Source organism: Trachemys scripta, chromosome 1, assembly GCF_013100865.1.
Source record: "Trachemys scripta elegans isolate TJP31775 chromosome 1, CAS_Tse_1.0, whole genome shotgun sequence".
In the NCBI taxonomy this organism is placed as follows: Eukaryota; Metazoa; Chordata; order Testudines; family Emydidae; genus Trachemys; species Trachemys scripta.
This window is the reverse complement of record NC_048298.1, coordinates 267,183,868-267,211,584: the sequence shown is the minus strand read 5'-3', so window position 1 is coordinate 267,211,584 and position 27,717 is coordinate 267,183,868. Positions and strand designations below refer to the sequence as shown.

Sequence of the window (27,717 nt, the reverse complement as noted above, 5' to 3'; positions counted from 1 at the left end):
CCTCCAACCTTCACTGTAAATGAGGAATACTGTCATGGAGCTTCCACTGGCTGTAATTTAATAAAATTTCCAGTATACATGGAGATAATGGGAAGGAACACTAATACACACTTTATATCACAAAGAAACAAATATGTAGCAGTAGCAATGACCGATGTACTTTAAAAACAAGATGTGTGACCTGCATACAAAGACTATTTGCAAGTGTGGTTAATTTCTTTATTAAAATCACAATTTTTGCACTGTTCAGTTTTCAGCTCTATTTGGTGTTGATTCCCGTGTTTTGCGCCTAGAATGTTATAACACCCCTCATAAAATGTTATAATAGCATTTCCAAGAAAACTACGGCAACTGACCCATTACACAGTATAAAGTTGTTCTGCAAAGAAGGGAATTTTCAATTCAAGTTGTGGCATTTTCTAAAGTAAATTGTTTCAAGGGGGAAAAAAGCCTAATGTTCTACAACTAGAAGCTAAGCATTTTTGTCAATTAAAGTTTCTATATATCTACAGAGCAGCAAAGCAGTTCAGTGTTGTTGCGGGTGGAAAAACAGTGAAAATGTACATTTTTAAGTTGCTAAACCAATATGCGTAATTATTTGAGAATCATTTCCATTAAAAAGATTCTATGGAAACTGCTGCCTAAAAAGCAACAATAGCCTTCCAAATAATTTACAAAAGCATCTGGGAGATATTTAAAACACTTAGTCATGTATAATGCAACTGGATATTTTTCTACGAATTATGACACTTTTGAAATAGATTAGTAAAGAAGTTAGTGTAGTGTTCATCAGCATGGGTATTTTTAGTAAAAGTCATAGACAGGTCACGGGCAGTAAACAAAAATTCATGACCTGTGACCTGTCCATGAATTTTACTATATACCTTAACTAAAACTTGGGCTGGGGGTGCTCTGGGGAGGGTGGTCCGGGGCGCTGCGGGTGCTGGGTGGGGTGGCCTGGGACCCCCTCTGGTGCCGTGTGTGTGTGGGGGAGGGGGCCAGGCAGTGGCGTGTGGCCCAGGACCCCACTGATACTGGGGGGAGGTAAGGGGGGGGCGGGGAGAGTTGGTGGAGCAGGCTCTGGGCAGCCCCTGAGCCAGCCGCACTGGCCGCTGCAGAAGTCACGGAGGTCACAGAATCGGTCTCTTCTGTGACCTCTGTGACAGACACGCAGCCTTATTCATCAGCTGTGTTTATTAATATTTTTGAGCTGGCCCAGTTCATGGGGGACCTATTATGTTCAATTTACTGATTTTTGCAATGGACTGGGGGTGTATAGCACTGAAAACAGGGAAAGAAAAGTTTAGCAGTATACCTTGTCTATAAACATAAGCGATTGGAAGGTTCTCTTTTTAATGTTAAATGGCCAACAATGCTTGTGAATACAGTATAGTAATTAGGATGTACTATATTTAAAAGAAAATGGTTATTTTTGTGTTGCTGGAGGTTCACAGTAACCATCATTAGCATTTTGAACTAATAATTTTTCAATCAGAGAACAGTGAGATTAAAGGAGTAGATACACAATTCTACAGTATGCTATTTACATATCTAGCATTTCCTGCAAAAATACGTCAGAATACAGCAGACTTTAAAAGGTTATTTAATATAAATGTATTTATTAATGTAAAACATCAGGATACAATGTGACTGTTCTTGACAGTTAACTCACCTGTGGGGGAAAAGCTTTAGAAGTCCTTGAAAAAAAGTCCAAATCCCTGACTCCTTGGCTAGCATTAAAGACATTCTGAGCAACAAAGTTTAAAAAAAGACAAATATCAACAAGGAAATGGGAACAAGAGAACACTGGAAGAAGATGCTAGAGACATTGTAATTCAAATTGTCTGCATTCTAACATCAATATTAAAATAAATTGACTTTTTAAAATGAAGTCACTTGAGTCCATTGCTCACCATTGCAAATAATCTGGTAAACAAAAACAGATTCGTATGTCAAAAGCTCTAAACGGATGTAGTGTGTCATGCCATTTACTGAAATAAGAGCCAGACATCTGTTAAAGCTTGAGACTTGTGCAAGACAAACCCCACACTCCTGTCACAGTGAAACAACATATGTTCCAGTGCAAGCCAGATGTGTTTTATGACAAGAGAGTCTGCTGCTTTCTAAAGATTATTTGAGTGAATTAATGTGACATGGCTGAATGTGGACTTTCAGCCACCCAATTCATAACAAGAAAGATATATAAAGTATTAAGCTGTCTTCAAAATAGTTGGAAAACAAATTATTGCCATACAGTACAACCTCACTAGTATGCACATCTAAAATTTGCATACAAAAATAGTATCCTCTCCCCATTATACCAGAAGAAAAACTAAAATAGAATGCGATAGGAGGGATTATCACAAAGAATTTATTAGTAGTACAAAATATACATTTACTAGTACATTATAAAATACAATAAAATAAATGCATTCTAAAATAAATGAATGAGTTTTAGCAAGCTGCAATTGCTGTCCCATTCAGTAGGTATTAGTGAGGTTCTACTGTACATTTTAAATAACTTTCACAATGCAGCTAGGAAAATATTCATTAATCTTCGGGGAAAAAATAAAAACCTATTCTCACATTAAAATACAAACTTTATTTCTTTCCACTTCAAAGAAACTCTCCCTGCTCCTGTCATATGCAAGCAAAATTTCATCTCTATTTAATGCAGAGTGTTAATTAACTATCATCAAAATGAATCTATTCTGCAGCATCTCTTTGGAATAGCAACACTTATCTAGACTAACAAAACATGCTTATTATTAAAATCATGTTTCCTAGGCCTATTTTGACAAGGAAATTAAATGAAATCCTTGAACAGCAGTCATATTACAGTTTAACAGTGGTATATAGGAGAAGTAATGAACTGTTTTAGATTACCAAAAAAAAAAAAAAAAAAAAGGTCATACAGAAAGCTTCTGACAAGTTTTTCCATACATTGCTTTTCCAAGGTTGTACATATATGTTAAAAACAATGTAAGCAACACACAAAAAAAACCACTAAAATAAACCATCTCAAACACAGATACTAACATGAAAAATCAAAAAACTAGAACAGAACAACACTAATTCTGACACCTTTTTAGAATACATTATATTCATGTAGTGCTGGAACAGGCACATTTACACACAAACAAGGTGGCTGATGTCCTTCCTGTTAAGGTAGAAAGATGAAATATAGACCCAGACTTTTGGCATGAATCTAAGAGAACTATTAAAGCCTATATTTGTCTGATCAGTTTATTTTTTTATTCAATTTATATTAACAGATTGAATGTCTAATTTTGCCATTTATTCTCAATGTCTATTCTTAACAGAGAAATGCAGACTTTCCATACATAAAACAACATCAAAAATGATTTTTCTGGTGCTCTCTTTCGAAGTTGCATATTATTATTTTTGTGTTATAAAGCTGTAGGTGAATGCAATGAACACGAAATTATCAGCAGGAAAAAAAGCACTATAATGGCTGTGCAACAATGAATACACCAAATTTATGGCTTATAATATGCTGAATGCCAGTTTAAAGGAATGTACATGCATGTGTATGTTGGTTTAAAAACACCTAATAAAATTCTGCCAGATTGAAAACAATGTTTCCATTTTGAAGGAAAAAAATTAGATTGACAGACCAGCAAACGTGTCACATTTTAGCCCTTCGGCTGCCATTTGTAGACTCTCAATTCCTATTTTTTCCTTTGCAAACCAATTTTGAACAAAAAATCTCATTCTTTACACACAATTTTTTCATTAAGATTTGAAAATATTTTAAATGCAAATTACTTAAATAACATTTTAGCAGAGAATTTGGAGAGAGTTTAACAATTTTAAATAATTTGAATTTTCTGAAGCACAGTGTTTCAATCATTTTTCTATCTTAGAGTGTGCTTTTACTGTGAAAACAACTCTAAAATGACATACTGGGAATCAATTTTTATTGTGCTTCAATGATTTCATATCAAATTCCCTCAGATTACAAGACACTTTCCCCTCCCCGCCCCTAAACTCTGCCAATTAAACCTGTGATCTGGAAGTTAAACCGTATTCTTTTCTTCTTATGCCCTGCCACTACAGTAAAGGTTCAGGAGGCCAAATTCTTCCTGCAGGGACACCTATACGACCCTGTTGGCCTACAATGGGCACAAGTGTAACAGAGCAATGTCTGGCTTGCAGAAGACAGTTTTTCTCATTAACGAATGAAATTTGAAATTAAGTAATTGAGAGACACACAAACACAGTATCACTCTTTAGAGCAGAACCACACTTGAAAATTATATTAATCTAGTTTCTCACAAGAGAAACCTAAATTTCTCCCCATTACATATTGTTCAATGGTTCATATATCTTTTTGTTATTAGTAATACTTTGTATTTATATAGCATCTTCTATAAGAGGGCCTCCAAATCCTTTCTGTACATAATAAACTAAACTTCACAACATCCATACGAATGAGGTATTATAACCATTTTACAATGAGAAAACCAACGTACAGGGAGATTAAGTAATTTGTCCAAGACTACAATCCACTTGGGCCAGAGCCAGGAATAGAACCATGGCCTCATGAATTCCAGATTCTCTGCTTTAACTACTTCTGCCCCTAAACTGAATCTTTTAATTGAAATGTGCAACATAATAGTGTCACCAATTACAATACTGTTCTTCAACCAAATGGGGTTTGGACTATAAACAGCAACACATTTTCTATGTTTTGAAGATGTATGAAAATTCTCTCCAAACTGAAATTTGGCATAAATATCTTAGCCCAGAATGACTTATCTCCCAGTCATCAAAACATGTTAATTACATTTTTTAAACATAATACCTGTACAGATTTTAAAAACTTTACAGAATTTTTCTCTCTATAATTTTAAAATGACATTTTAAAAAATGAAATTTCACAAGTCAATATCCCACAGCATGTAGTAGTTCGATATTATTGTATGGCATGAGTAGCCCTGAGCAAGAAATGCTAAAATCAGTCAAATCATGGGAGTTAAAGTCTAATCCAAGTCTTCTATTTGCTTAACAGAGTCAAACCATAGGGTGGGGATGAATTTTCACTCTAAGTAGTGAATGAGGACTGTGTCTTAGAGCACACAGGAAAGCAATCTTTTCACATATACAGTTACATCATCTATAAATTCAATTAAAAATATCCAATATTAGGATAAAGAATTTAAACATAAAAAAGAATTTCAGAAGTAAAGGTTCACCCAGCATCAACTTGGCTATACTGCACTTACAACATGCAGTACTGAATTAACTCTCCACTAAATAGGTAGTATGTAACAATTCATTCTTAAATTTAGTCATGTTCACAAAGAAGCTGAAAATGGTATATCACGGGCCAACCAAGCAGGAAAAGGCTAAGAGAAAATTATCCCAGTGCTCTGCAAATTCCTTTGCTCTGCATTCAGTAGTACATAAGAATGTACATAGTGATCTAGAATTTGGTCTTCTGATACTATAAAGTTTAAATGTGTCTCCAAAACTGCGAGCCTTTCCAAAGTCTGCCATGACTGCTATGATAATCCAGTTCACTCGCATTTAACAAAAACCACACAAAGGAATGGTAGGATAGAACCTTCTTAAAATAGTCCCTTGTCTCTGGAACAATGCCCTAAAGGAAATCAAGAAGAGTCCTACACTATCAAGTGATGATGCATGATTCAACTTTTCACCAAAACACTCTCCAAATAACCAACTAGAGGAAAATATCAGCTTCATGTTTAAAATTATTTAAAAAATTAAAAATCAGTAATTCCCTTATCACCAGAGCTCAAATGGCATCAAAATGAGTCCACAGTCCTCTATCATAGAAAGTTTACCAAATATATTTCATCTTAACTTTCAATTGCATGAATGTTTCTATTTGCCATGAATTTTATGAGTAAGTAACCTTAAACATAATTTGATGGTTCTTAATTTTTCATGTTCCATTGTTTCTGACATCTTCATTCAACTCTGAATATTTTATTGTGATAGCAGTGACATTAATCCTCTTTGGTGAATTACTTCTTTTGAGAGTGAACACAGTGTACATTCTACCAAGAAAGGAAAGCAACTTTGCTGTAATAGAAAACGGTCTTGAACTATCTGACAAATACTGACAAGCCGGAACTTGCTGATATAAATGCCTACTTTTCCAGTGATGCAAAATAACTTATAAACTGAAGACTGTTTTACAGAGAAATTATAAACACTATTAATTAATAATAAATAAGACCCTATTTGAATCACGTGACGATTGTACAAAATTTGTGGTTGTGGACAAGCCATGGAAAGTCGCAGAAAAGTAATAACGTACCTTATTATTTGCGGTAATAAGGTCCATTATTACTTTTCCGTGATTTTCTGCTGTGGGCCGCCTGGGGCTGAGAGTGGAAGCTCCTGCTGTTGGCAGCCCATTGTCAGCCACCTGGGGGCCGAGAGGGGGGCTCCCGCTGTTTGCCGCCTGGGGCTGACAACAGCTGCCCAAGGCTGACATTCAGGGCTCCCACTATTGGGGCAGCCAGGGCTCCGTCAGCACTGGGCACAGCGGGGTTCCCGCTGTCGAAATTGCAGTGGAAGCCTAATATTGCAGGGTCTGCAATTTCTGCAATACCGTGAATTAAGTAGGGCCTTAATAATAAATTATAAATAGTATCATCAACTCCCTCACTATGAATGATTAACACGAAATCCTGTGGAGATAGTTGTATTTCATAGTATTAAGTACTGAACTAATTGAGTAGAAGTATAGAACCACTTTTTAAGGTTTAAAATAATGTGGGTTAGCTTTTGAATAAGTCTTAAAATGATCGTTTCCACATTTTTTACTTCTATGGATGCTGAATCAATGTAATTCACTATGCCTGTTACCATAAAGTCAGGCAGTGGACTGTTGGGAGAGAACAAGTTACTTACCTGCACAGATGTTTTGTCCCTATGGGTGTGCAGCTGTAGGATGTGTGCGTGCCTGTGTGCTCTCTATGGGTCCCCACCTGTGTACTATTCAACCCTGTGCTCTAGAGCAAGGGTGTACAGAGAGGAGTGGACCCACTACTGTTCCAGTTTCTTAACTATAGAGCCTAGAATACTCTGCAGCAGAGGAAAAGGAATGATGGAGATGGAACACCCAACATCTCAAAAAACTCAAGTTACTGTGCAGGTAAGTAATCTCTCATCCTTCTTCGAGTATATGTACCTATGGGTTGCTCCACTGTAGGAAACTCCCAAGCAATAACGCAAATGGAGTTGGGTGTTGAGGAGGCAGATCCAACATGGTTCGGACGACAGCATCACCAAAAGTTGCTTCGGTCTTTGATGCAGGTAGAATAGCATAAAGTTTGGAGAATGAGTGAACTGAGGACCAGGTTGTGGCCCTGTAAATTTCCAGTATGGGATCGGCCTTAAGAATGACTATAGCTGTGGACTGAGCTCTGGTAGAGTGGGTTGTCACTTGAGGAGAGGGGACCACATCCCAGTAGCTTCATAGTAGGCCAGGGTGCAACCCGAAACCCACGCTGTGTGGAAACTGACTCTCCCTTCATTCTTTCAGCAAAGGATACAAATAGTCTGGGCAAAGCCCTAAAGGTTCTTTGCCTGTCCAGATCAAAAGGCAAGTGATTTTGTAATATCTAAGTGTGGACACTAGCCTGTTCTCTTGAGACACTGGACTTAGGGTAAAATAACAGCAAATGGCTATCCTGATTGATAGGAAAATCTGATGAGACCTTCAGCAGAAACTAAGGATGGTGGCACAGCAGAAGATAGTATATGGTGGCTTGGCTACCAACTCCCTGAGTTCTCCTATCCTTCTGACTGAGGTGATAGCTACCAGGAATGAAGCCTTCAGAGAGAGATGAAGGAATAAACAGGTACTAATAGGCTTGACCAGAGGGTTTCTTAACACGTTGAGGATTAGACTGAGGTCTCATGGAGGTATGGGGTTCCAGACACAAGAAAATAAATTAGATAAGTCCTTAATACATCTTGCTGTGGTAGGGTGGGCAAAGCCAAAGGGCCCTCAATAGGGAAATGGAAGGCATACAGCTACCAGGTATACCTTACCAAAGCTCACTGACAGTCTGTGTGTTTTTAATTTCAGCAGGTAATCAAGGATCTTCAAGAAACTTCAGAAAAAGATACAGCATGGCAGGAGCACCAGAAAAGGAAACATTTCCACTTCTACCATAAATTTTATATGTGGGAGTCATCCGACTGCTCAAAAGTACAGCCTGGATTTCTGCCAAGCAACCTAACTCTAAACGAGAAAACTATCAAGGAGCCAGGCTTTAAGGCTCAGTGACATGAGGCTAGGATGGCTCAGGGTGTCAGAGTTCTGTGTCAGGACATCTGATCTCACAGGGAAGCGTTGAGGCATCGCCACAGACAAATGAAGTAGATCTGAATACCACACGTGTCTTGGCCATGAAGTTGCTATTACCATGGCCCTTGCCTGCTCCTGCCTCAATTTGATTAAGGTCATGACAATTAGTGTGTATTGGATGGTAAGTGCAGAGAAGGAGGAGGAGCCAGGGAAGTAGGGGAAGGTCCCCTAAAGAACTGCAGCTGCCTACCCCAATGGTGCAGAAGATTTGGTATTTCACATTTGTTGGATTTGCAAAGAGATCCACTCTAAGGTGGTCCCATGTTTGGCAGATGCTGTGAAAAACAATTTGTTGAGCTCCCTCAAGTGGTTCTGATGGAAGTTCCTGCTCAAGGAATCTGCCACAGTGTTTTGGAGGTGTGGTAGGTTAACTGGAGATCTCTATGTGGTGGGCAATCTACGATTTCCATAGTTCTAGTGACAATGCATAAGGATCAGGATTTGTTGTATTAATTTAGATGGAATATATGGGCTAAAGATGTTAATATAACCCAGTCACACTGTCCAACATTAAACAGTGTTAAATAAGGTTCGGGGTTTGTTATACAGAAACCACAGCCTTAACACCATGGCAAATGAATAATTAAACATCCTATTAACCTTTTATTAACGATAAAGAAGGAAAAACAGTTACCACATTTGAAACGTACAGTATAAAATAAGATTTCATTTTAACATCCTTTGTTCCCTTTCCCTTTAGTGGAGAGAATTTTTAGAAGGAAAACCCCCTTATCTGACAGTCTCTTAGACAGAATTAAAGATGGTACTAAATATCCTTTTGGGGAAAAGAGAAGAAATTAGCTGAGATGAGCTGGAGCTGTTGTTGTTAAGATTAAATTCTCTTTTATCCCAGATGGTGTTGGGAATTCAGCTGGAGATAGCAGAGGTGGTGATGATATTTGGTTGCCTCTCTCTGGCCTGATCAGACCATCTCTCAAAATTAGAATGACGAAGGCTGGAGTCCCAGGAGATGGTGGGGGTGACAGACATGATGGTGAAGCTTGCTTGCTTCAGGAGCCTCTGCCTGTATTTCCTATTTCCTTCCTGAACGCTCTTTCTTTAAGGACCCCAAAAGGGACTGGTGGGTGGAATTCATCCCATCATTATTTTGTCAACCAACTGGGCTAATATAAGAACCTAAGAATGGCCATACTGTGTCAGTCAAATGGTCCCTCCTGCCCAGTTTCCTGTCTTCCGACAGTAACCAATGCCAGATACTTGAAAGGGAATGAACAGAACAGATAAATAGTCAAGTAAACCATCCCCTATTAACAACTGACTGTCAGAGGCTTAGAGGAACCTGGAGCATGGGGTTGCATCCTTGACCATCTTGGCTAATAGCCATTGATGGATCCATCCTCCATGAACTTACCTAGTTCTTTTTGGAACTCAGTTATACTTTTGGTCTTCACAACATTCCCCCAGCAATAAGTTCCACAGTTTGACTATGAATTGTGTGAAGAAATATTTCCTTACATTTGTGTTAAACCTGCAGCATATTAATTTCATTGATGATCCCCAATTCTTATGTTACATGAAGGAGTAAACAACACATCATTCACTTTCTCCATACCATTCATGATTTTATAAACTTCTGTCATATACCTCCTTAATCATCCTTTTCCAAGCTGAACAGTCCCAGCTTTTCAATCTCTCCTCAAATGGAAGTTGTTTCATACCCCTGCTCATTTTTGTGGCCCATATTTCTACCTTTTTCATTTCTAATATATCTTTTTTCAGATGGGGCAACCAAAACTGCATGGAGTATTCAAGGTGTGGGTGTACCACGGATTTATATAGTGGCATTATGACATTTATTGTCTTATCTATCCCTTTCTTAGTGGTTCCTAACTTTCTATTAGCTTTTTTGACTGCTGCTGCACATTGAACGGATAGCTATCCTCCAGTCATTTGGCACCGAAGCTGATTTAAATGATAAGTTACAGACTACAGTTAATAGTTATGCAATTTCACATTTGAGTTTCTTCAGAACTCTTGGCTGAATACCATCTCATCCTGATGACTTATTACTGTTTAATTTATCAATTTGTTCCAAAACCTCTTCTAATGTCACCTCAATCTGGGACAGTTCCTCAGATTTGTCACCTAAAAAGAATGGCTCAGGTTTGGGAATCTCCCTCACATCCTCAGCTGTGAAGACCGATGCAAAGAATTCATTTAGTTTTTCCACAATGGCCTTATCATCCTTCAGTGCTCCTTTAGCATCTTGATCATCCAGTGACCCTACTGGTTGTTTAGCAGGCTTCCTGCTTCTGTCGTACTTAAAAACATTTTTTGCTATTACTTTTCGAGTCTTTGGCTAGCTGTTCTTCAAATTTTTGGCCTTCTTAATTATATTTTTACACTTCATTTTCCAGAGTTTATGCTCCTTTTATTTATTTACCTCACTAGGATTTAACTTTCACTTTTTATATAGGCATCAAAGATATTTTGTGGACTGCCCTGTTACTTTTTGTCTTGCCTTTTTAATGTAGTTGTGTTTTCTAATGCCATCTCCAAAAATTAGCCTCTTCCCCTTGTCTTCATCACTTGAGCCTAGATGCATATTGGCTGGATTTTTGTCACCATCCCCAATAGGTCCTTTTTAAAGTTTAAAGCTCTCCTTGTCAGGTTAGCCAGACGATGTCCAAAGATGCTCTTCCTAGCATTTGATAGATGGAGCCCATCCCAGCACAGGAGCCCTCTTTCCTGGAACATGAGCTTGTTGTCGAAGAAGCCAAAGCCCTCTCACCAACACCACCTGCGTAGTCATGCATTTACTTCCATGATTCAACAGTCCTACCCCAGGCCTTTTCCTTCAACAGGGAGGATGGACAAGAACACCACTTGCACCCCAAACTCTCTTATCCTTCTTCCCAGAGCCACAAAGCCTGCAATGACCCACTCTAGGTCATTCTTGGTAGTATGGTTGTTGCCCACGTGAATAAGTAGGAAGAGGTAGCGGTCTGAGGGCTTGATGAGTCTCGGCAGACTCTGTCACATGTTCAGTGCAGACGTGATGGAGAACTTGTCCTGGGGTAGACTGGCTCTAGTAGCTAGAGAGTCTAGAGTATCTCCAGTAAAATCTATTTGCTGAAGGTGTGGATTTTCCAAGGTTGGTGCATAGGCCTATGGACTGAAACAGGGCTAGGACCTTCTTGTCTGTCAACTGTTGTGGGGCGGCCCTTGAGGAGCCAATCGTTCAGACAGAGAAAGATTGCTATATCCCTCCGATGCAGGTGAGCCATGACTAACAAGAGGATCTTTGTAAAGACCCATGGTGCCACAGAGAGGTTGAAGGGAAGGAACCAATACTGATAATGTTCTCTGCCTATGCCAAAGCACAGAAAGTATTTACAGGAGGGGTGCACAGCAACATGAAAATACGCATCCTGAAGATCAAGGGCAACAAATGAATTGCTCTAATTTTGGGGTGGGTTACTGTAGTCAGAGTCACCATCCTGAAATGCTGTGAAAGAATGTAGGTGTTCAGGTTTCTGTGGTCCAAGATTGGCCTCCAGTCACTGTTTCTTTTGGGGACCTTTCTTCTGACAAATGTGGGAGAACTAGATCTGTTGTATCCAGACACAGGAGGGAATGGACTCCTGCTTTAAGAGACCCTCTGAGAGGGGTCCCTGCAGAGGGAAGGGGAGGAGAGTTGCAGAAAGAATGGAGACCTCCCTACCTGTGACTTTCTTTTGACAACCTAGACAAGTGTCACAAACACCCCCCTCCTGTGGATCTGCTGATCAAACCCACCATCCCACCCCATCTCCCTTTGCGCACCACTATCCACTTTATTTCTTGGGATAGTATCACAGACATGTGAATCCTAAAGATGGGGTCTACAAGACTAAAATCGACTGCATAGGAAAGTGGTGGCGTGGTATTAACACCTCATCATGGGAGAAGGAGGACTTGTGTGATGGAAACGGCTCTTCCATTGGTAGCTGTTGTTCCTCCTATACTACTTCTTGTGTTAGGGAGACATGATACCAGTGACTGAACTTGTGGTGCCAGTGGTGGTTATGGCACCGACAGGTATTGCAAAAATGGCCTCTTCCGGGCCCCATAAGAGGCTAAGAAATTTCGATAGCCTCATAGTGCTGCCAGGTAAGGGAAGGGACCCCAGGGTATTCATGTTTTGAATGCCTGGGGCATCTTATGGGTTCTAATGAGTCCTCCTTGCGGTACACTTCAAGAGGCATAGGGTGGTAAGGTAGTGAGTTAAAGCTTTGCAACAAAATTTCTGAGTCCAAAAGCAAGACCCCTAGGTATTGGTGCTGGGGCCAGTAACAAAGGCCAAGAAGGTGATAGACAAACTGAAGGATGGATCGGTACTGGAAGGTTGGCTCCTGCTGCCAGGTGTAAGGGGTTGATGACAGAGAGCATAGCAGTACTGGAGGGAAGAGTCTCTTGGTGGCCCTTAAGGGAGGACTCTGGGTCCTTGGAGATTAACTGATTCTCATGAGAGAGGAATCTCATGAGGGTGTTAGAGGGCTATGGTAGTGGATACTCAGAACTGGGAGTGGTACCGGACCCTAGGCAGGCACGGTAACCAAGCTGGCATCGAAGACGGCACCAAAGTGGCGATTAAAATCATATCTCTGTGCTCTGAATGCATACAACCCAAAGAGGATAGTACTGGAGAGGGAGCAGAGGTTCAATAAGAGCTCCAAGAGAATGTCAAGACGAGTGCCTTAGGCTTTTTGAAGCTTTTCATTTTAGCACAGTCTCAATGCCTGGAAGATGCCACAAACAATACTGGCGATGGTACCTCATGGTGCTTCTTACTGGCAGACTTACTGGGGTGGAACATCATCTTAGGTGGTATTGATGCCTTGGCATTGGGGTTTGTTGAAATCTTAAATGGTATCTATTATTGGACATGACGTCTCCCTGCAGTCATTTCTAAGGGGTGACTTATTCCTTCTTCTGGACTTGCTTTCAGGGGAATGAGGCTCTCTTTTCTTATAGTGCTGTGTCTGAAGCAGCCTTGGTCTCCTGTACAGCCTGAGAGGATGAGGCCAAAGTAGGGGGGAATTGGGACCCTGTGGTCCTTAGGGAACATTCCAACATAACTCTTCTTTCTTTGAGAAACCTGCTTTTAAACCTCATGCCAACCTTGCACATGGACGGGATGTTTGAATGTCTGAGACACCAGTGATAGCTGGAGTGTCTGTTGCTCCATGGGAAACATCTAAAGCAAGTCTGGAAAGGTTTGAATCCCGGGGCCTTTGGCATACCCCCGAAGTTAGGCCACTGAGCAAAGTGACTGAGGAATCTGTCTTAGCTGGACATTAGGGGAAGGAGTGGCAACACACCCCACACCCCAAGCCAAAACTGTATTAAAGTAAAAACTAAATACTAAAGTAAAATAAAGGCAAGAGAAGAAGCTTCTAGGAAGCAGTGGACACCACAGTTGCTTCATCTCAAGCTGCAGGCATCTGAGAAGGTACAGAAGTGGCAGCAGGGCCTCTCCTCCCTATAAACTCTTGCTCTGGAGCTCAAGGTTGTATGCACAGGAACGGATACTACTAATTTAAATCTCAGACTGAGAGCACCCAGGCGAGTGCACATTCTACAGTGGCACCCATAGGGACATATACTTGAAGAAGACGGTGTGTTTACAGATACTTCCATTGATATGATTTCTATTGGGAAAGATCCCAAAATAAAGGTGATGTTCTGTCAACCTATGATTTTATTGGCAAGAAGGAAAAATCTAAAGGTTTTGGTTTCCTGATGTAACTGATGTACACATTTAGATACTATGAAGCAAGAGAAGGAACTGTCTACTTTCAAGTTCTAGTGCTTGTGTTTTTCGTCTTAAAGCTACACATCTACATTTTGCTTATTGTTATTATAAATTCATTAACATGATTTTTTTCCTCAAACTTTGGGAAAATCTTTTGATGGCAAAACATTGCTGGCTAATGTGAAGACAACTGTGAAATCCACGGAGACTGATCAATGAAAAAGTAGAAGAACCTAAAGAGCATTCCAACAGTGTAAAATTTTTACTCCCAGTAATACCACTATTTCACCTGAGTTGGCTTATCAATTGTACTGCATTGCCATACAATGGGTGTAATAATATTCTGAAAAAGACTAAAAGGACCCAAACATGAAATGAAAAACTCCTCCCCATCTATAAAACAAATAAATATTAAGCTAATGTGTGCAAATCGCAGCCTCAATGGGCAGTGTTATGAATAATTAAGTTTAAGACTTGTATAAAAAACAATTGGTGCAGACCACACACTCTCTAATACGATTGATCCTCTGTGCAAAATTATAGTCATGGCCCCTGCTTTGTTGTTTGTTTCTTTTTTTCTTTCTTTCTTTTTTTTTTTTTTTGGGGGGGGGGGGGAATGTTTAGCATAAAGGGCCTTAACCTTTCTACACTCCACCCTCATTACACAGTAGCCCTGAAGAATTCAAACAAATATAAGGCAATATGTAGTACAGTGTGGTTTACCTCAGGACTGAACAGTTGCAGCCTTAATTAAAGAAAACCTTGTAATGAGGACAGAGTGTACTGCTAGTATTCTTCAAAGGCACCTTTTACTTACATCAACAGGGACCAGAAGGCTCTTGCCAAGATGCTGGTTAAAAGAGAGGCACCAGGCTTCAGTGTAACCATTCATGTTAGGAACATACTTCTTTATTGTTTCATCATTCAGTCTCAGCCATACACCATCATCATTGTGGATCTATGGGAAACAAGCAACAAAAACGAGCCATGCCTTCCTGCAACTAATACATAGCTAGCAAGGACTAAAAGATTTCAGACCAGGCAGCAATGGGTAACATTAGAGGTAAGCTCTTTATTATGGTAGGAGATATGGAAAGATAGGGAAGAGTGTTGAGGAATTTAAAGCAGCAAAGAATGCCAAAACAGTATGAAGAATACGTTTTAAAAAGCTAAGTTGTGAAAGTCACTTGTACTAGGCAGCGAAAGTAAAAAGAACCACTAGAAAAATTCATTAAGAATTAAAGTCAGGCCTTTCCTCATAAAAATTACTTCTCCCCACCTTTCACTTTTATGTTGCATCAGCACCACCTTGGCTTTTATAACTTCAGTTAAATATGAAGTTACATTATAAGGACAGTACATGCACAATTACTCACAATGTTATGATCTTTCAGAAATATAAATGAAAGATTCATGAAAATACTTTCTACAACTTCAAAATTTTAATGTAGTGTTTAATATATAGATTAAATGTTAGAACAGCCAATCCCTAGAGATACCATAGCAAACGTTTAACATAATGAGCTTTTACTATTACTACTCCACTTCTTCAGACTGCAGTCTCAAGGTTTGTTGTAGGAGTCTTAAAAGAAGTAAATAAATAAAAATAAGTAAAATAACATCTTGAAAAACTGGACTGATGTAAAATACAAAAATCTAAATATTTGATGCACATTTATTTAAATTACAGATAAGGCAATGTCTATACATGAAAATTAGATCATTTATTTACATAGATTATTTACATCTTCACCCCTTTTTTTCCAACAGCAGTTTCTTATGAATTACCTCGTCAATAAAAGTGATGGATCCATTGACTTTCACTATGCCTATTTGCTCACTCTGAAGGGAAGGGTGGCTACGGATACGAAGCCCTGCACTGTCCTTGGCCACAAATTTGCGAACCTAAGAAAGGCAAAGGCAGACAGTAAGGAAGAAAAAAATTGGAAGAGAATTCTCAAGAGTATACAGAAATAGGTTCAACAGATTCTGAAATGTTACAGTGATAAGATGGCAGTCTCAAGAGTTTGTTGCTAGTTTCCCATGGCTGCTGTATAAAGCTTCCGTTTTTATTTATAACTGATAAAAAAATCTTATAGCAAAACTATGCTCAACTAAAACAACATCTATTATATGAACGTAAGAACAGAAATTTCTATGAATTATCTTCACATTTTATTTCTTTAAAGTTTCAATGTTAGTTTAGTTTTGTGTGTGTGTGTTTTTTTTTTTTTTTTTTTTTTTTTTTTTTAAACAGGTCCATAAACCGCAGCCCAAGATCACTATAGTTTCTATTTGGTGGAGCATCTCAACATTACAGCTTTGGTGAAACATTGTTTCTAATTGATATCTGTCAAAATTTGGCTAAATGATGTTTCAAACGCCAATCTGAAGCCAGTAGCTATCCCTCATTGTATCTGTGCCGTAACCATCCAGTTGTTTACCCCTTCCTCATAGCAAGTTTACATCAGGCCCTCCTCATTGCTGTTTTGATTTGCAATAATCCCTATTGCACCCAAATCTTCTTACTGCCATTCTTCTCCCAACCTACCCCACTATCAGATTTCTGCCCTATGCTGGGTGAATTTAAACTCTTGAAGCTTAGTGGTTTAAGATATACATACAGTCTAAGGAGTATGTGTTCTTCCTCACTCTTGCAATCTATATTTTAAAACTAAGTTTTCCAGCATCAACAAACTTTTCATGTAAAAACTGACAATACTGTAACACAAAATCTTTACTGACCCTTTGAATCATGTTGATAAGAAAAAGAAGTATTAAAGGTATTTAACCCTTCTGAAGTGCATTAATCTTCTTTTTAAAAGAAACTATATTAAGTTCCTAAAAGTATTTGTAACGCTTTTTACAAACATTTTCATTTGAAAAACTCTTTATAGAAAATAGTAATAAATTAAAGCAAAATATGATCCTTACATCTTTTCTGTACATCTATTTACTTCAAGATACTATATTTAGCATTTTGTTCATATTAGCAATCCTCTCCCTTAAGGGATCTAAAGAAAGCTCTCTCTTCCAGCAGGCAGCACAAAGGCCATGTCTACACTATCAGCTAAATCGGCACTGCTGCATTTGGTGAGTCTAGTGAAGACATGCTAAGTCAATGGGAGTGCGCTCTCCTGTTGATGTCTGTACTCCACCTCCCCAAGGAACCGAAGCGATGTCTATGGGAGACGCTCAGTATAGACACTGCTGTAAGTTGACCTAAGTTGTAATTCTCATAACACCACTGATCTTCATAAAATGCAGTGTTAATTCACTACTGACAGCGTCCCCAACTTGTTGCCAAAGCTATGGGAACTAGGATTGCTGTATTAGCACCCAAAAAGTGAATGAGTGCCACGATTCAAATGGTAGATGGGTAAAATCTTGGAATTACAGATTTTAGTTCCAGGGAGACACAATCTATGATGGATTTAACACTATGGCTCAGAGCTATGCAGATGACTGAGGAGAGGTTGTTTTCCCTGCAGCAGCCAATGTCAGGGTTTCTAACTGTAGTTAGAAGTAAATGAGGTTTAGAACTGTTGACAGACTGAAGGAACTACAATATACTACAGATTAGAAGGCTCCACTGATTCAGCAATGACCTCCTCTTTGCCCATGATGCCAGCCACAATGCTCTGTTAGTCTCCTTTTTCCCCCACTCTGCCCCCTATATACTGAATGTCCTCTACATCAACCAGTGCTCAAGCCACAGCTCTTCTCTTAATTTAAAAGTTATTTCTGACCAGTCACTTCTTCCATGGAACCCACAAGAAGTGAAGCAAATAAAATATGCCAATAACCCCTTCTTCCCTCCTTCCAAAAAATCCTCAAATTATTTCTTCCTCTGAGGCCTCGTATACACTATGGGGGCAAGTCAACCTAAGTTACACAACTCCAGTGATGTAGCTTAGGTCGACTTACTGTGGTGTCTACTCTCCTGTCAACTTACCTTATGCTTCTCGTTCCAGTGGAGTACCGGAGTTGATGGGAGAGCGATCTGCGATTGATTTAGTGGGTCTTCAATAGACCCACTAAATCAACCCCCGCAGCATCGATACCTGGTAAGTGTAGACATGCCCTGAGCTTCCAAGTGGAGCCCACCATCTGTCTGTTTCCATTATATCGTCTCCATTTCGTGTCTAGTACAGTGTCAGGCACATTGTCGATTCATTGAGTTTTGTTCCATATTGATTCCAAGCCATATCCTCAAGTATGAAAGTTTTTGCTTGTTTTGTAAAAAGGTGCTATAAATATTTTGATGTTTTGTCCAAAACAGCTCTAGGTTTCCTAAGCCAAAGAAGCTTATGTGCTCATGAAAAACAGGTCTGGACTGTGAATCAATCCCTATCTACAAGTATGTTCTGATCATTGAGTTTAACGGTCCTCAAACTAATATCTGGACTATTTTTGGAGAACCATGGCCTCCAACTCAAGTGTGTAGCAAGAAATATCAATATTTTTTATAGGACCACCTGTCAAAGTGTACCATCCACTGCCAGAGCCCTGCTGTTACTCATTCTAGACAAGTATTTCCCTGACTTCCTGTTTGGGGCTGATACAAACAGGTCTACCTGAGGTTCCTGCAGCATGGAGGATATCCAGTAGAAGGTCTTATTGTTCAGGCTACAATTCCCCTTAACTCATGGGCTCCCTCTAGGTGTGAGACAGTTAGCATAAGAAGTTTTTCTGCTGATGAGGAGAATGTCCTTGCTTCCAATATTAGAAACTGACTTCTTATTCCTCTTTTCTGGTATCATACATGAGTGCACAATCATCAACATATGTTACTGTACCAGTTTGGCTGCCCTCAGATCCAGTCAGTTACTGATACTGTTCTTCTCATGGTTGCACCAAACATACTGAAGCAGGATCCACAGGTTGCATCTGTCCTTACAGATTCCCTTGATGGAATGTAGTGTGGAATTTCTTGCCTATTCAATTACTCTGATCACCACCACAATCATAGAAAAGTGGTACTTGTTTTGAGTATCCATATGGGCAAGGACTGGATGAAACTGACACAACCTTCACTAACAAAGATTTAGAATAGAAATCTGGACCTTCTATTTTAAATACAAGAAAAGGAAAAATGAATTCAGAAACATGTTCTGTCACCCATGTTTCAACTGCTTTGGAGTTCAGGTACATTTAGGATTAGTCATTTGGTTAAGAAATTGGAAGATTCCATAGCTTTTCTGCAAAATATTTTATTTTAATCTTTTCTGGTTCCCGTTCTTCACTGTTCATTAGACCAAGCAAGATTTCCACTGAGAATGGACTGTTTTGTCCAAAATAAATCTCTAGATTTCCTCAGCCAAAAAGGGTGATCTGCTCACGAAAAACAAGTCTGGACTGCAAATCAATCCCTATACAGAAGGGATGCATCCCTATATAGATTAGTATGCTTTACTACTGTCAGCATCCTGTAATCTGTCCTTTCCTTCTGCAACCTCTTGCAGTCATTTTTGTAAATTTTATTCTTTTCTAAAGAAACCCTTGACTCAGTCTAAATGAGACAAAGAAGTGTCTCTCTTCAGCTGAAATGAAGTAATTAAATTCTCCCAGTGGCAGGGTCATGAAGACTGATAAAAGGGTCTGCATTTGCAACTAATGACATTTCATGCACTTGTTGAATGCTTGGCAAACCATTCAGATTGCCTAATATATTTAGAAGCATGAAAAAGATGGAGGACACCTCAAAACAAAGTGCTAAAATGAAGATGTATAAAGGCTTCTCTCTGTGGCACATAAAATGTGAGGAGGAGCACATCTGTAAATTTCTGGTGCTGTCTTGGTGGCTTTCAATTCTGCAGAATCTGCCTCAATGGATCCAAGATGAAGTCCAGAGCAAGTTCTTTGGACATTAGTTTGAGCAAACATTTGTCAAAAGTGATCCATGACAACAGCAAGGGTCATTCCCTAACCCATTGGGTATCTAGAACAGTTGCTTTTTCCCCGCTCACTCTTCTCTCTCTGAATTGCTTATCTCCAGTGCACTTCACAACATGGCAGATGCTTGAATTTCTTCAGCTAGATTGGTAGCCACATTTGCAGCCACAAGTATAACATTACACCAGAAATAATGGAATACTTAAGAGTTCATGGATGTGATGGGGAGGAAGATAAGGGGGATGGGGAAAAAAGGAGGAAAGAAGGAGAGCAGCATGGTAGGCAGGTGAAATGACAGAGAAGACATTGAGGGAAGAAGGACAGAGAAATAGCAAACAACCAATCGGCATAGGAGAAAGAACATTTGTGTAAAAGCTGTAGAACAGTCTGATGACATGAGTGGATATAGGTTCCTGCTGAAACTGCTTCTGCACTGGCTGGCTCACATCTCTGGCCAGTTCCAACGTGAAGTTCTCTTTTTCCCGAGCTCACAAGGCTGAGGGAGGTGTGTGTGTGTTTGTGTGTGTGAGTGAGAGAGTGTGAGAGAGAGAAAGAGAATGAATTTCAAAATCTTATGTGAGCACGTGTAGAGAGTTGGCCAATGAGGGAAAGTTATAAATTACAGATAGGGTATGTTTAAAAAAGGGGCTTGGGGAAGAAATAATTTAGAGGAGAAAGAATAGAGAAAATGTGAGAGGAGGTAGAGAACACAATTCAGGGAGAGGGAAACAGACAAATATAAGATTTTATTTCCAGTGACAGAGAAGAGAGGATTACTAAAACATAAATGTGGAAGTCTCTCTAAATTCTTTTGTGTCTCATATAAATCATAGTGCTGAATAAAAACATTACCATTCCTTTTGTAAACCGTCTCAGTGCTGTGTAATGACAGGCGTGGAGTCACCAATGATCTGCATGCTTGGGTGTCAAACCACATAGAAGCCAGTTACTGCATGAGTTTGCAATTTGAGGAAGAGGTTAACTAGAAACACGTTGAAATTCCCCTCCTTTTTTGTGTGTGGGCATGCAGTACATAAAGGTGACTTGCAATTAGTCTAGTTTAGAACTACCATTTTAACCCACCAAAATATACAAAGAATCCAAGTTATTTGGATTCTTAGTTCTCCAAACCTTGTTTGGTTGAGGTTCTGCTTTTGGTTTGACAAGCTGCGTTCCAGGTGGTATCATCCCTTTTGGAGGGTCTTTTACTTTCACTTCTAATCCAGCATCTGTAAATAAACAAGAATTAAAAATGAAAAAGTTAAACAAAGAAAAAAAAGACCATTTTAAGGGGATAGATTTCCACAAGAGATTAATTATCCATCATTATTGGCATGGTTAGGTACTATACTATTAAATGATATGTTGCTCAGTCAACATAAAATTACTACTTAAGGTCCAGTGCAGTATAAATTGCCTCAGGATATGAATACTTAGTGTGCTCAATTGGCTAAAATAAACCAGCTGATGTTTGTTTTTTTTATTCCTTGGCTGAGGGGGGGAAAAAAAAAGGATGGGGAGAGGGGGGAGAGAAATGTTTCTCAGAACTAAAGTTAATAGACACAGTATATCTGGCAGTCCCACCCTGTAGAATGGTCTTCCCCATGTAGTTTTAAGATTAATTCAGCAGGGCCCACCTCCTTTCATAACTACCAGACCAGTGAAAGCCTGCCAAAATTGGCTATCCTGAAGCTGTACTAATATTAAAAACAAGTGTACTAAGACACTACAAATATAATTATCTACAAGCAAGGAAAGAGAATTTGCAATCTGTCACAGGGTGAGTAGCTCCTTTAAGAAGTAATAGGTCCAGGCCCACCTATGATTCCCTCTGTTCTCTTCCCAGGTGGGGAAAATCATCAGATACAGGACACGCACGTCATGTGGCTAAATCAAGGTGGAGATAAGAGAGAACCCTCTAGAAACTGAGAGCCAGAGGGGGAGGAGAGAGGGCAGACAGCTTGGAAAGGAGAATATCTGTCTATCAGCACAGCCCCCGTAGGAAGGCTGTGGGCTGCTGAACCAAGAGGAGATCTGTTAAACAGAGCTAGAACCTGGCTACTGATGGGCTGGGGGAAGCTGGCCTTAAATCACAGTATAGGCCCCAAGAAGGATGTGGGACTCCTGAACCAAGGAGAAGAGACTTTGCCCAAGTCATAGCACAGGCTCCCAAAAAGAAGAATTTGGAACTGAGGGGACAAAGTTTGTATCCTGAAAAAGACAAAATAAATAAGAATATTTGAGTACTTAAGTATTCTGGCCTGTGAACAAGTTATTTCAAGAACCTCGGAAGCCGAGGGTGAGGTGCCTGCAGGACCACACCATGGCACAAGGTGTGTGCCATGGAATAGCACCAGGCCAGACAATCTGAATGAGATTCCAGCTGCAGATTGGTAATTGAATTGGAGTAAGCTTGAAGGCCATGCTTTTAAGAATTTATTAATATGAGGATCTTCTGAGAGGAATTATCTGGGTTGCAACCCAACAGAGAGGTCTCTCAGACACCTTGTGCAGAGGCCAGCCCCTATACTACACTGCAGAAACTGGAGCAATTGGTAAATATCAGATTTCTGATGGTTAATCTCTTTATATTAGGTACTTATCTGGCTCACATTATGTCAGTACCCAGCCCAGGTAAGCTAATTATCCAACCAGCAAATTTCGTGATACATTCTGGTCACATGCCACCTGAGGCATGTCGTGCATACGCTAAGAAGAATAAGACTACGCTCAAGAATCGGAATGCATTACAATTTAGAACAGGGGTTGGCAACCTCTGGCACACGGCTCGCCAGGGTAAGCACCCTGGCAGGCCGGGCCAGTTTGTTTACCTGCCGCGTCCGCAGGTTCAGCCGATCGCGGCTCCCACTGGCTGCGGTTCACCACTCCAGGCCAATGGGGGCTGTGGGAAGTGGCGCGGGCCGAGGGATGTGCTGGCCGCTCTTCCTGCCGCCCCCATTGGCCTAGAGCGGCGAACCACAGCCAGTGGGAGTTGCGATCGGCCAAACCTGCGGACATGGCAGGTAAATAAACTGGCCCGGCCCGCCAGGGTTCTTACCCTGGCGAGCCGCATGCCAGAGGTTGCCGACTCCTGATTTAGAATGTATTTATCCTCATCACCCCTGAGAGTTAGAGAAGTATTATCGTACCCATTATATAGATGGGCAGCTGAGGCACAGAGAGACTAAGGGCTTGTCTTCACTGCCTGCCCGGATCGGTGGGTAGAAATCTTGTCAGGACGCGATAATCGATCCCCGAATCAACACGCATACTCCACCAGCCCAGGTAGGAGTAAGCGCTGTCGACGGGGGAGCCGCGGCGGTCGATTTGCCGCCGTCCTCACAGCGGGGTAAGTCGGATCAGATACATTGAATTCAGCTACGCTATTCCCATACCTGAATTTGCATATCTGAAATGGATCCCACCCCCCCATAGTGTAGACGTAGCCTAAGTAAACTGCCCAAAATCACACAGGAAAAATCTACTGATTCCCAGGTACTTACTACCTTCTCCATATATCCTGTAGATCTTAGTACTGACCTTTCTCATCAACAATCTGCCAAATTCAGTTTTGGATGGATTTGGATGCATTATAGGTCCTTGATTTATGAGAGTGGTTCTCAACCAGGGGTACGTGTACCCCTGGGGAGATGCAGAAGTCTTCTAGGGGGTACATCAACTCAGCTAGATATTTGCTTACCTTTATAACAGGCTACATAAAAATCACTGGGGAAGTCAGTGAAAACTAAAATTTCATACGAGTTGTTTTATACTGCTTTATATATGCTGAAATAAAAGTACAATATTTATATTCAAATTTATTTATTTTATAATTATATGGTAAAAATGAGAAAGTAAGCAATTTTTCAGTAATAGTGTGTTGTAACACTTTTGTATTTTTATGTCTGATTTTGTAAGCCAGCAGTTTTTACGTGAAATGAAACTTGGGGGTACACAAGACAAATCATACACCTGAAAGGGATACAGTAGTCTGGAAAGATTGGTAGCCACTGGTGTGACTGTACCCCATAATGCTTTATGGGAATATGACATAACTGGAATATGTTTTGTGCTGCCTGTGCCATGTAACATCTCTGTAAAAGTTATAGTCTACTAGATCTATTCATCCTATTTGTACACACATATCATTTTGTACTTGAGGTTAAGAATATTGGCTATATACTTGCTTGACTCCTAAGTAAGCTTTGTGAGGCATTTGGTCAGCTTCTTTAGGAAGGAATACGCAAGGTTAAGTACCTGATCAGGAAGCACTTGGGGAACAATGCATTTTGGAATGCTCCAATCCACATAAGAAGTCTTCCTGGAGACATACAAGATACCATGTTGACAATGGCTTCTGCCTGTAAAGACTGAGTCATGCCTGGATATGCGACTTGCCCAGGTGACTCCAGAACTCCATCTTGGAGCTGGACTTTGCATAGGAGTGAGAAGAGGGGGGGTCTCCACCCACAAGAGAAAGTCTATTTAAACCCCTGGGAGACCCCTCCATTTTGTCTTCAGCTGTCTAAAGAGAGAGCCTCCCCACCCCCCAGCATACTTGGAAGAAACTGGAACAAAGGGGTGTGAGTGATTGCTGGACCCAGGCTAAAAGGAGATTAGTCTGTAAAAGGGAGCATTCTGGAACTGGTGAGGATCTCATCTGTATTCAGTTTGAATAGACATAGATTTGCGCATTTTATTTTATTTTGCTTGGTGACTTACTTTGTTCTGTCTGTTACTACTTGGGACCACTTAAATCCTACTTTCTGTATTTAATAAAATCACTTTTTACTTATTAATTACCACAGAGTAAGTATTAATACCTGGGGGAGCAAACAACTGTGCATCTCTCTCTACCAGTGTTATAGAGGGCGAACAATTTATGGGTTTACCCTGCATAAGCTTTATACAGGGTAAAACGGATTTATTTGGGTTTAGACCCCATTGGGAGTTGGGCATCTGAGTGCTAAAAACAAGCACACTTCTGTGAGCTGCTTTCAGGTAAACCTGCAGCTTTGGGGCAAATAATTCAGACCTTGGGTCTGTGTTGGAGCAGACTGGAGTGTCTGGCTCAGCAAGACAGGGTGCTGGAGTCCTGACCTGGCAGGGAAAACAGAGAGACAGGTGGCAGCTCCCAGAGGGGTTTCTGTGATCCAACCCGTCACAACTGGTTTAGGACATCTGGGCTTTACCAGGACCCATGTTCTTATTTTAATTAGATTTTAAAACCATTGTCTTGTTGGTCAGCTTGGTACAGTTAGTATTACTGAAAATTACTGAGATTTATTTCTTGCGATAATCTTGGTAGCAGTAGATTAAAGGAAATGGATACGGAAACAAAACATTATTCCTGGATTAGCATGTCCAGAGTTAAGTGTCCTGAATTCTGAGTCCCCAGAGCAGAATTTCTTACTCTTTGTCGAGAATATGACGGAGCTCTATCTGATATTTCCATGGCATATATTATCTTGTCATATACATGCTCTTCTTGGTATACAGTAGCATTCCCAAGTGCACTGAAGACTGAGGACCCCAGGAAACTCTTCTTGTAAACTATGTTATCATGGGTGATCTCAGTGGTCAGTTTCATTGTGATCTTAGTGGGCAGTTCCTGGACTTTGCTTTAATTAAGGAGAGAATACTTCTGATCCAGAAGAGTGCTAACTGGGTCATCAGCACTTTCATGAAAATTCTGGAGGTAGAGAAGAACACAAACTAAAGTACCTTGCATTGATACTACATCATATGTAGATAGGCTTCATCCAGTCTACTGATATGAACTCCTTTAAGCAAAATTGTTGCCACTATGTCATCCAATGAGGCCATGTGAAATTTCACGTTTCACATGTTTATTAGGAAATTTAAGAATAAAGCATTCTTCTGATGTGGAACAACTTGAAGGACCATGAGTCATTCTGATTTACCTCCTTGTAGTTCTGATATATCTCCTTGTTCTCATTCCTGCCTCAAAGAAGAGACACAGAGAGAGAGACAGAGAAGCTTGCTAGGACTCTGGTGCCCAACCACCAGTCTGAGGTCTCCATTCTAGAAGAGGAGCAAGAGCCCATAGCTCCTTAGCGGGTCTTGTAATTTGTCTAGTTCTGCATGGCCTTGCCTGAGTTGGGATAGACACAGAAGAACCAACGAAAGGTCACTTCTGCCTCTACCATATTCCTGTCTCCTTTTCTGCTTCAGGGAAGGAAAAGGAAAATATGAATAACTTAGGAGGCTACTCTCCAGTTCAGCTGGTAGTGCTTTAGTCAGGTGAGGAAGAAGGAAGAACAGAAGAAGTGAGGGGGAAAAAAAGAAAAAAAACTTAGTGGGGTAGAAAGGCTTGTGATCCCAAGCTAAGCTAAAAACGGGCAAAAAGCTCAGGGAAGCACTCTAAGGGGTTGTTTCTAATATGGAGGCACAACATTTTGGTGGGCTATCAGTGACCCTGCAAGGTTCAACTGTGAATTCCTGTCTCTCCAAAGGCCCATACACTGTGAGGAATTGGCCACGCATGCTTTGGCTTAAGAAAATAGTTGCTGACTGTACAAACTATTGCTAAGGTCTTCAATTAGTGGGAGAAACACTGTTCTCAGAACTCACATAACCTGCATTTCTTTTAAAGTGTAATTGAGAATTTTTTAAAGAAGAGACCAGTTTGGAATCTCAAATCAGCAAAAGAATCTCTTTAAACAGACTTAAAAAAATACCAATTACATTTTTAGAAGAGTTCATGTACATATTAAGTCTCCATGACTGTGCACATCTTCAATGAATCAATTTGCTGATTCCCACTCTTATCAAACTCAAGCCTCTCCTCATTTTCATGGTTCTCCATAATGTCATCCATGTTTACATTTCTACACTTATCTTCTCCTACAGTGCCTTCTCTCTCTTCTGCCTGTTTCCTTCCCCCAATCCCATTTCCACACTTCTTTTTTGCTGTACTTTTGAGCCTGAAATAACATATTCACGATTATACATAAACCAACTACTCTCCCTGAAACAGACTACTAAATTCACCTATTATGAGAAGTATTCAGGTTCTAATGGCTAAGGCTCTTTATTTTTTCCTTGAAAATGTGCCACTTCCAAAAAAAAAAAAAAAAACAAACAAAAAAAAACAACCCTGAATAAAACATCAAGTTTAATAGGGCAGCATGAAATTTTAGACACATTTTAATGAGTATGATCAACCTAACAGTGCTTTATCAAGTTCTAGCAGTGTTTCAATTCATACTTGTAGAACAGGGCATTTCTATTCTCATTTTAGTTTGCTGGGTCACTTTTTAAATCTGCAAGCATTAAAACACAACCAATTTTAATAAAAAAACTTCTTTGAAGTTCTACAATAGATATTTCATTCAATTGTAGTAGGCTGTATAGATCTGATTCTCTAAATACTAATGTAGGAAGTATTGGAAGGTTATTTTACACTACTTTAAAGAGTTTTGCAATTGGCTGGCTGATAAAAACAACCATTCTGCTCCATGCAGTTAGGCAACTCCTAGGGACAACTCACTTTGGTGTTTTTTCAAGCTCCATGCTTCTAGTACAGTGGCAAAAACCAGTCATATGCAAAATGAGCATTCACTTGGTCTATCTCAGATAAGCATTTACAATGATGCTTAATGGGTGCACAATACATTTCCTTCTTAATGTTGTACTTGATATTTTGTGACAAATTTACATGGTC

At 39.9% G+C, this 27,717-nt stretch overlaps 1 protein-coding gene across 13 annotated transcripts in view; it reads right to left on the bottom strand.

The window, feature by feature from the left end:
* Positions 1-27,717, bottom strand: part of MYCBP2 (MYC binding protein 2) — a 395,137-nt gene that overhangs the window by 101,294 nt on the left and 266,126 nt on the right. For 8 of the 13 annotated variants that reach the window (XM_034758293.1, XM_034758294.1, XM_034758297.1 and 5 more), the window contains 4 exons: positions 21,162-21,259; positions 15,924-16,040; positions 14,953-15,093; positions 1,673-1,747 (listed from right to left, as the gene is read on the bottom strand). In XM_034758293.1, the coding sequence (XP_034614184.1) occupies positions 1,673-1,747; positions 14,953-15,093; positions 15,924-16,040; positions 21,162-21,259 (431 nt within the window). The remainder of the gene's footprint in view (positions 1-1,672; positions 1,748-14,952; positions 15,094-15,923; positions 16,041-21,161; positions 21,260-27,717) is intronic. The other 5 variants (XM_034758296.1, XM_034758302.1, XM_034758303.1 and 2 more) reach the window with 3 other exon arrangements.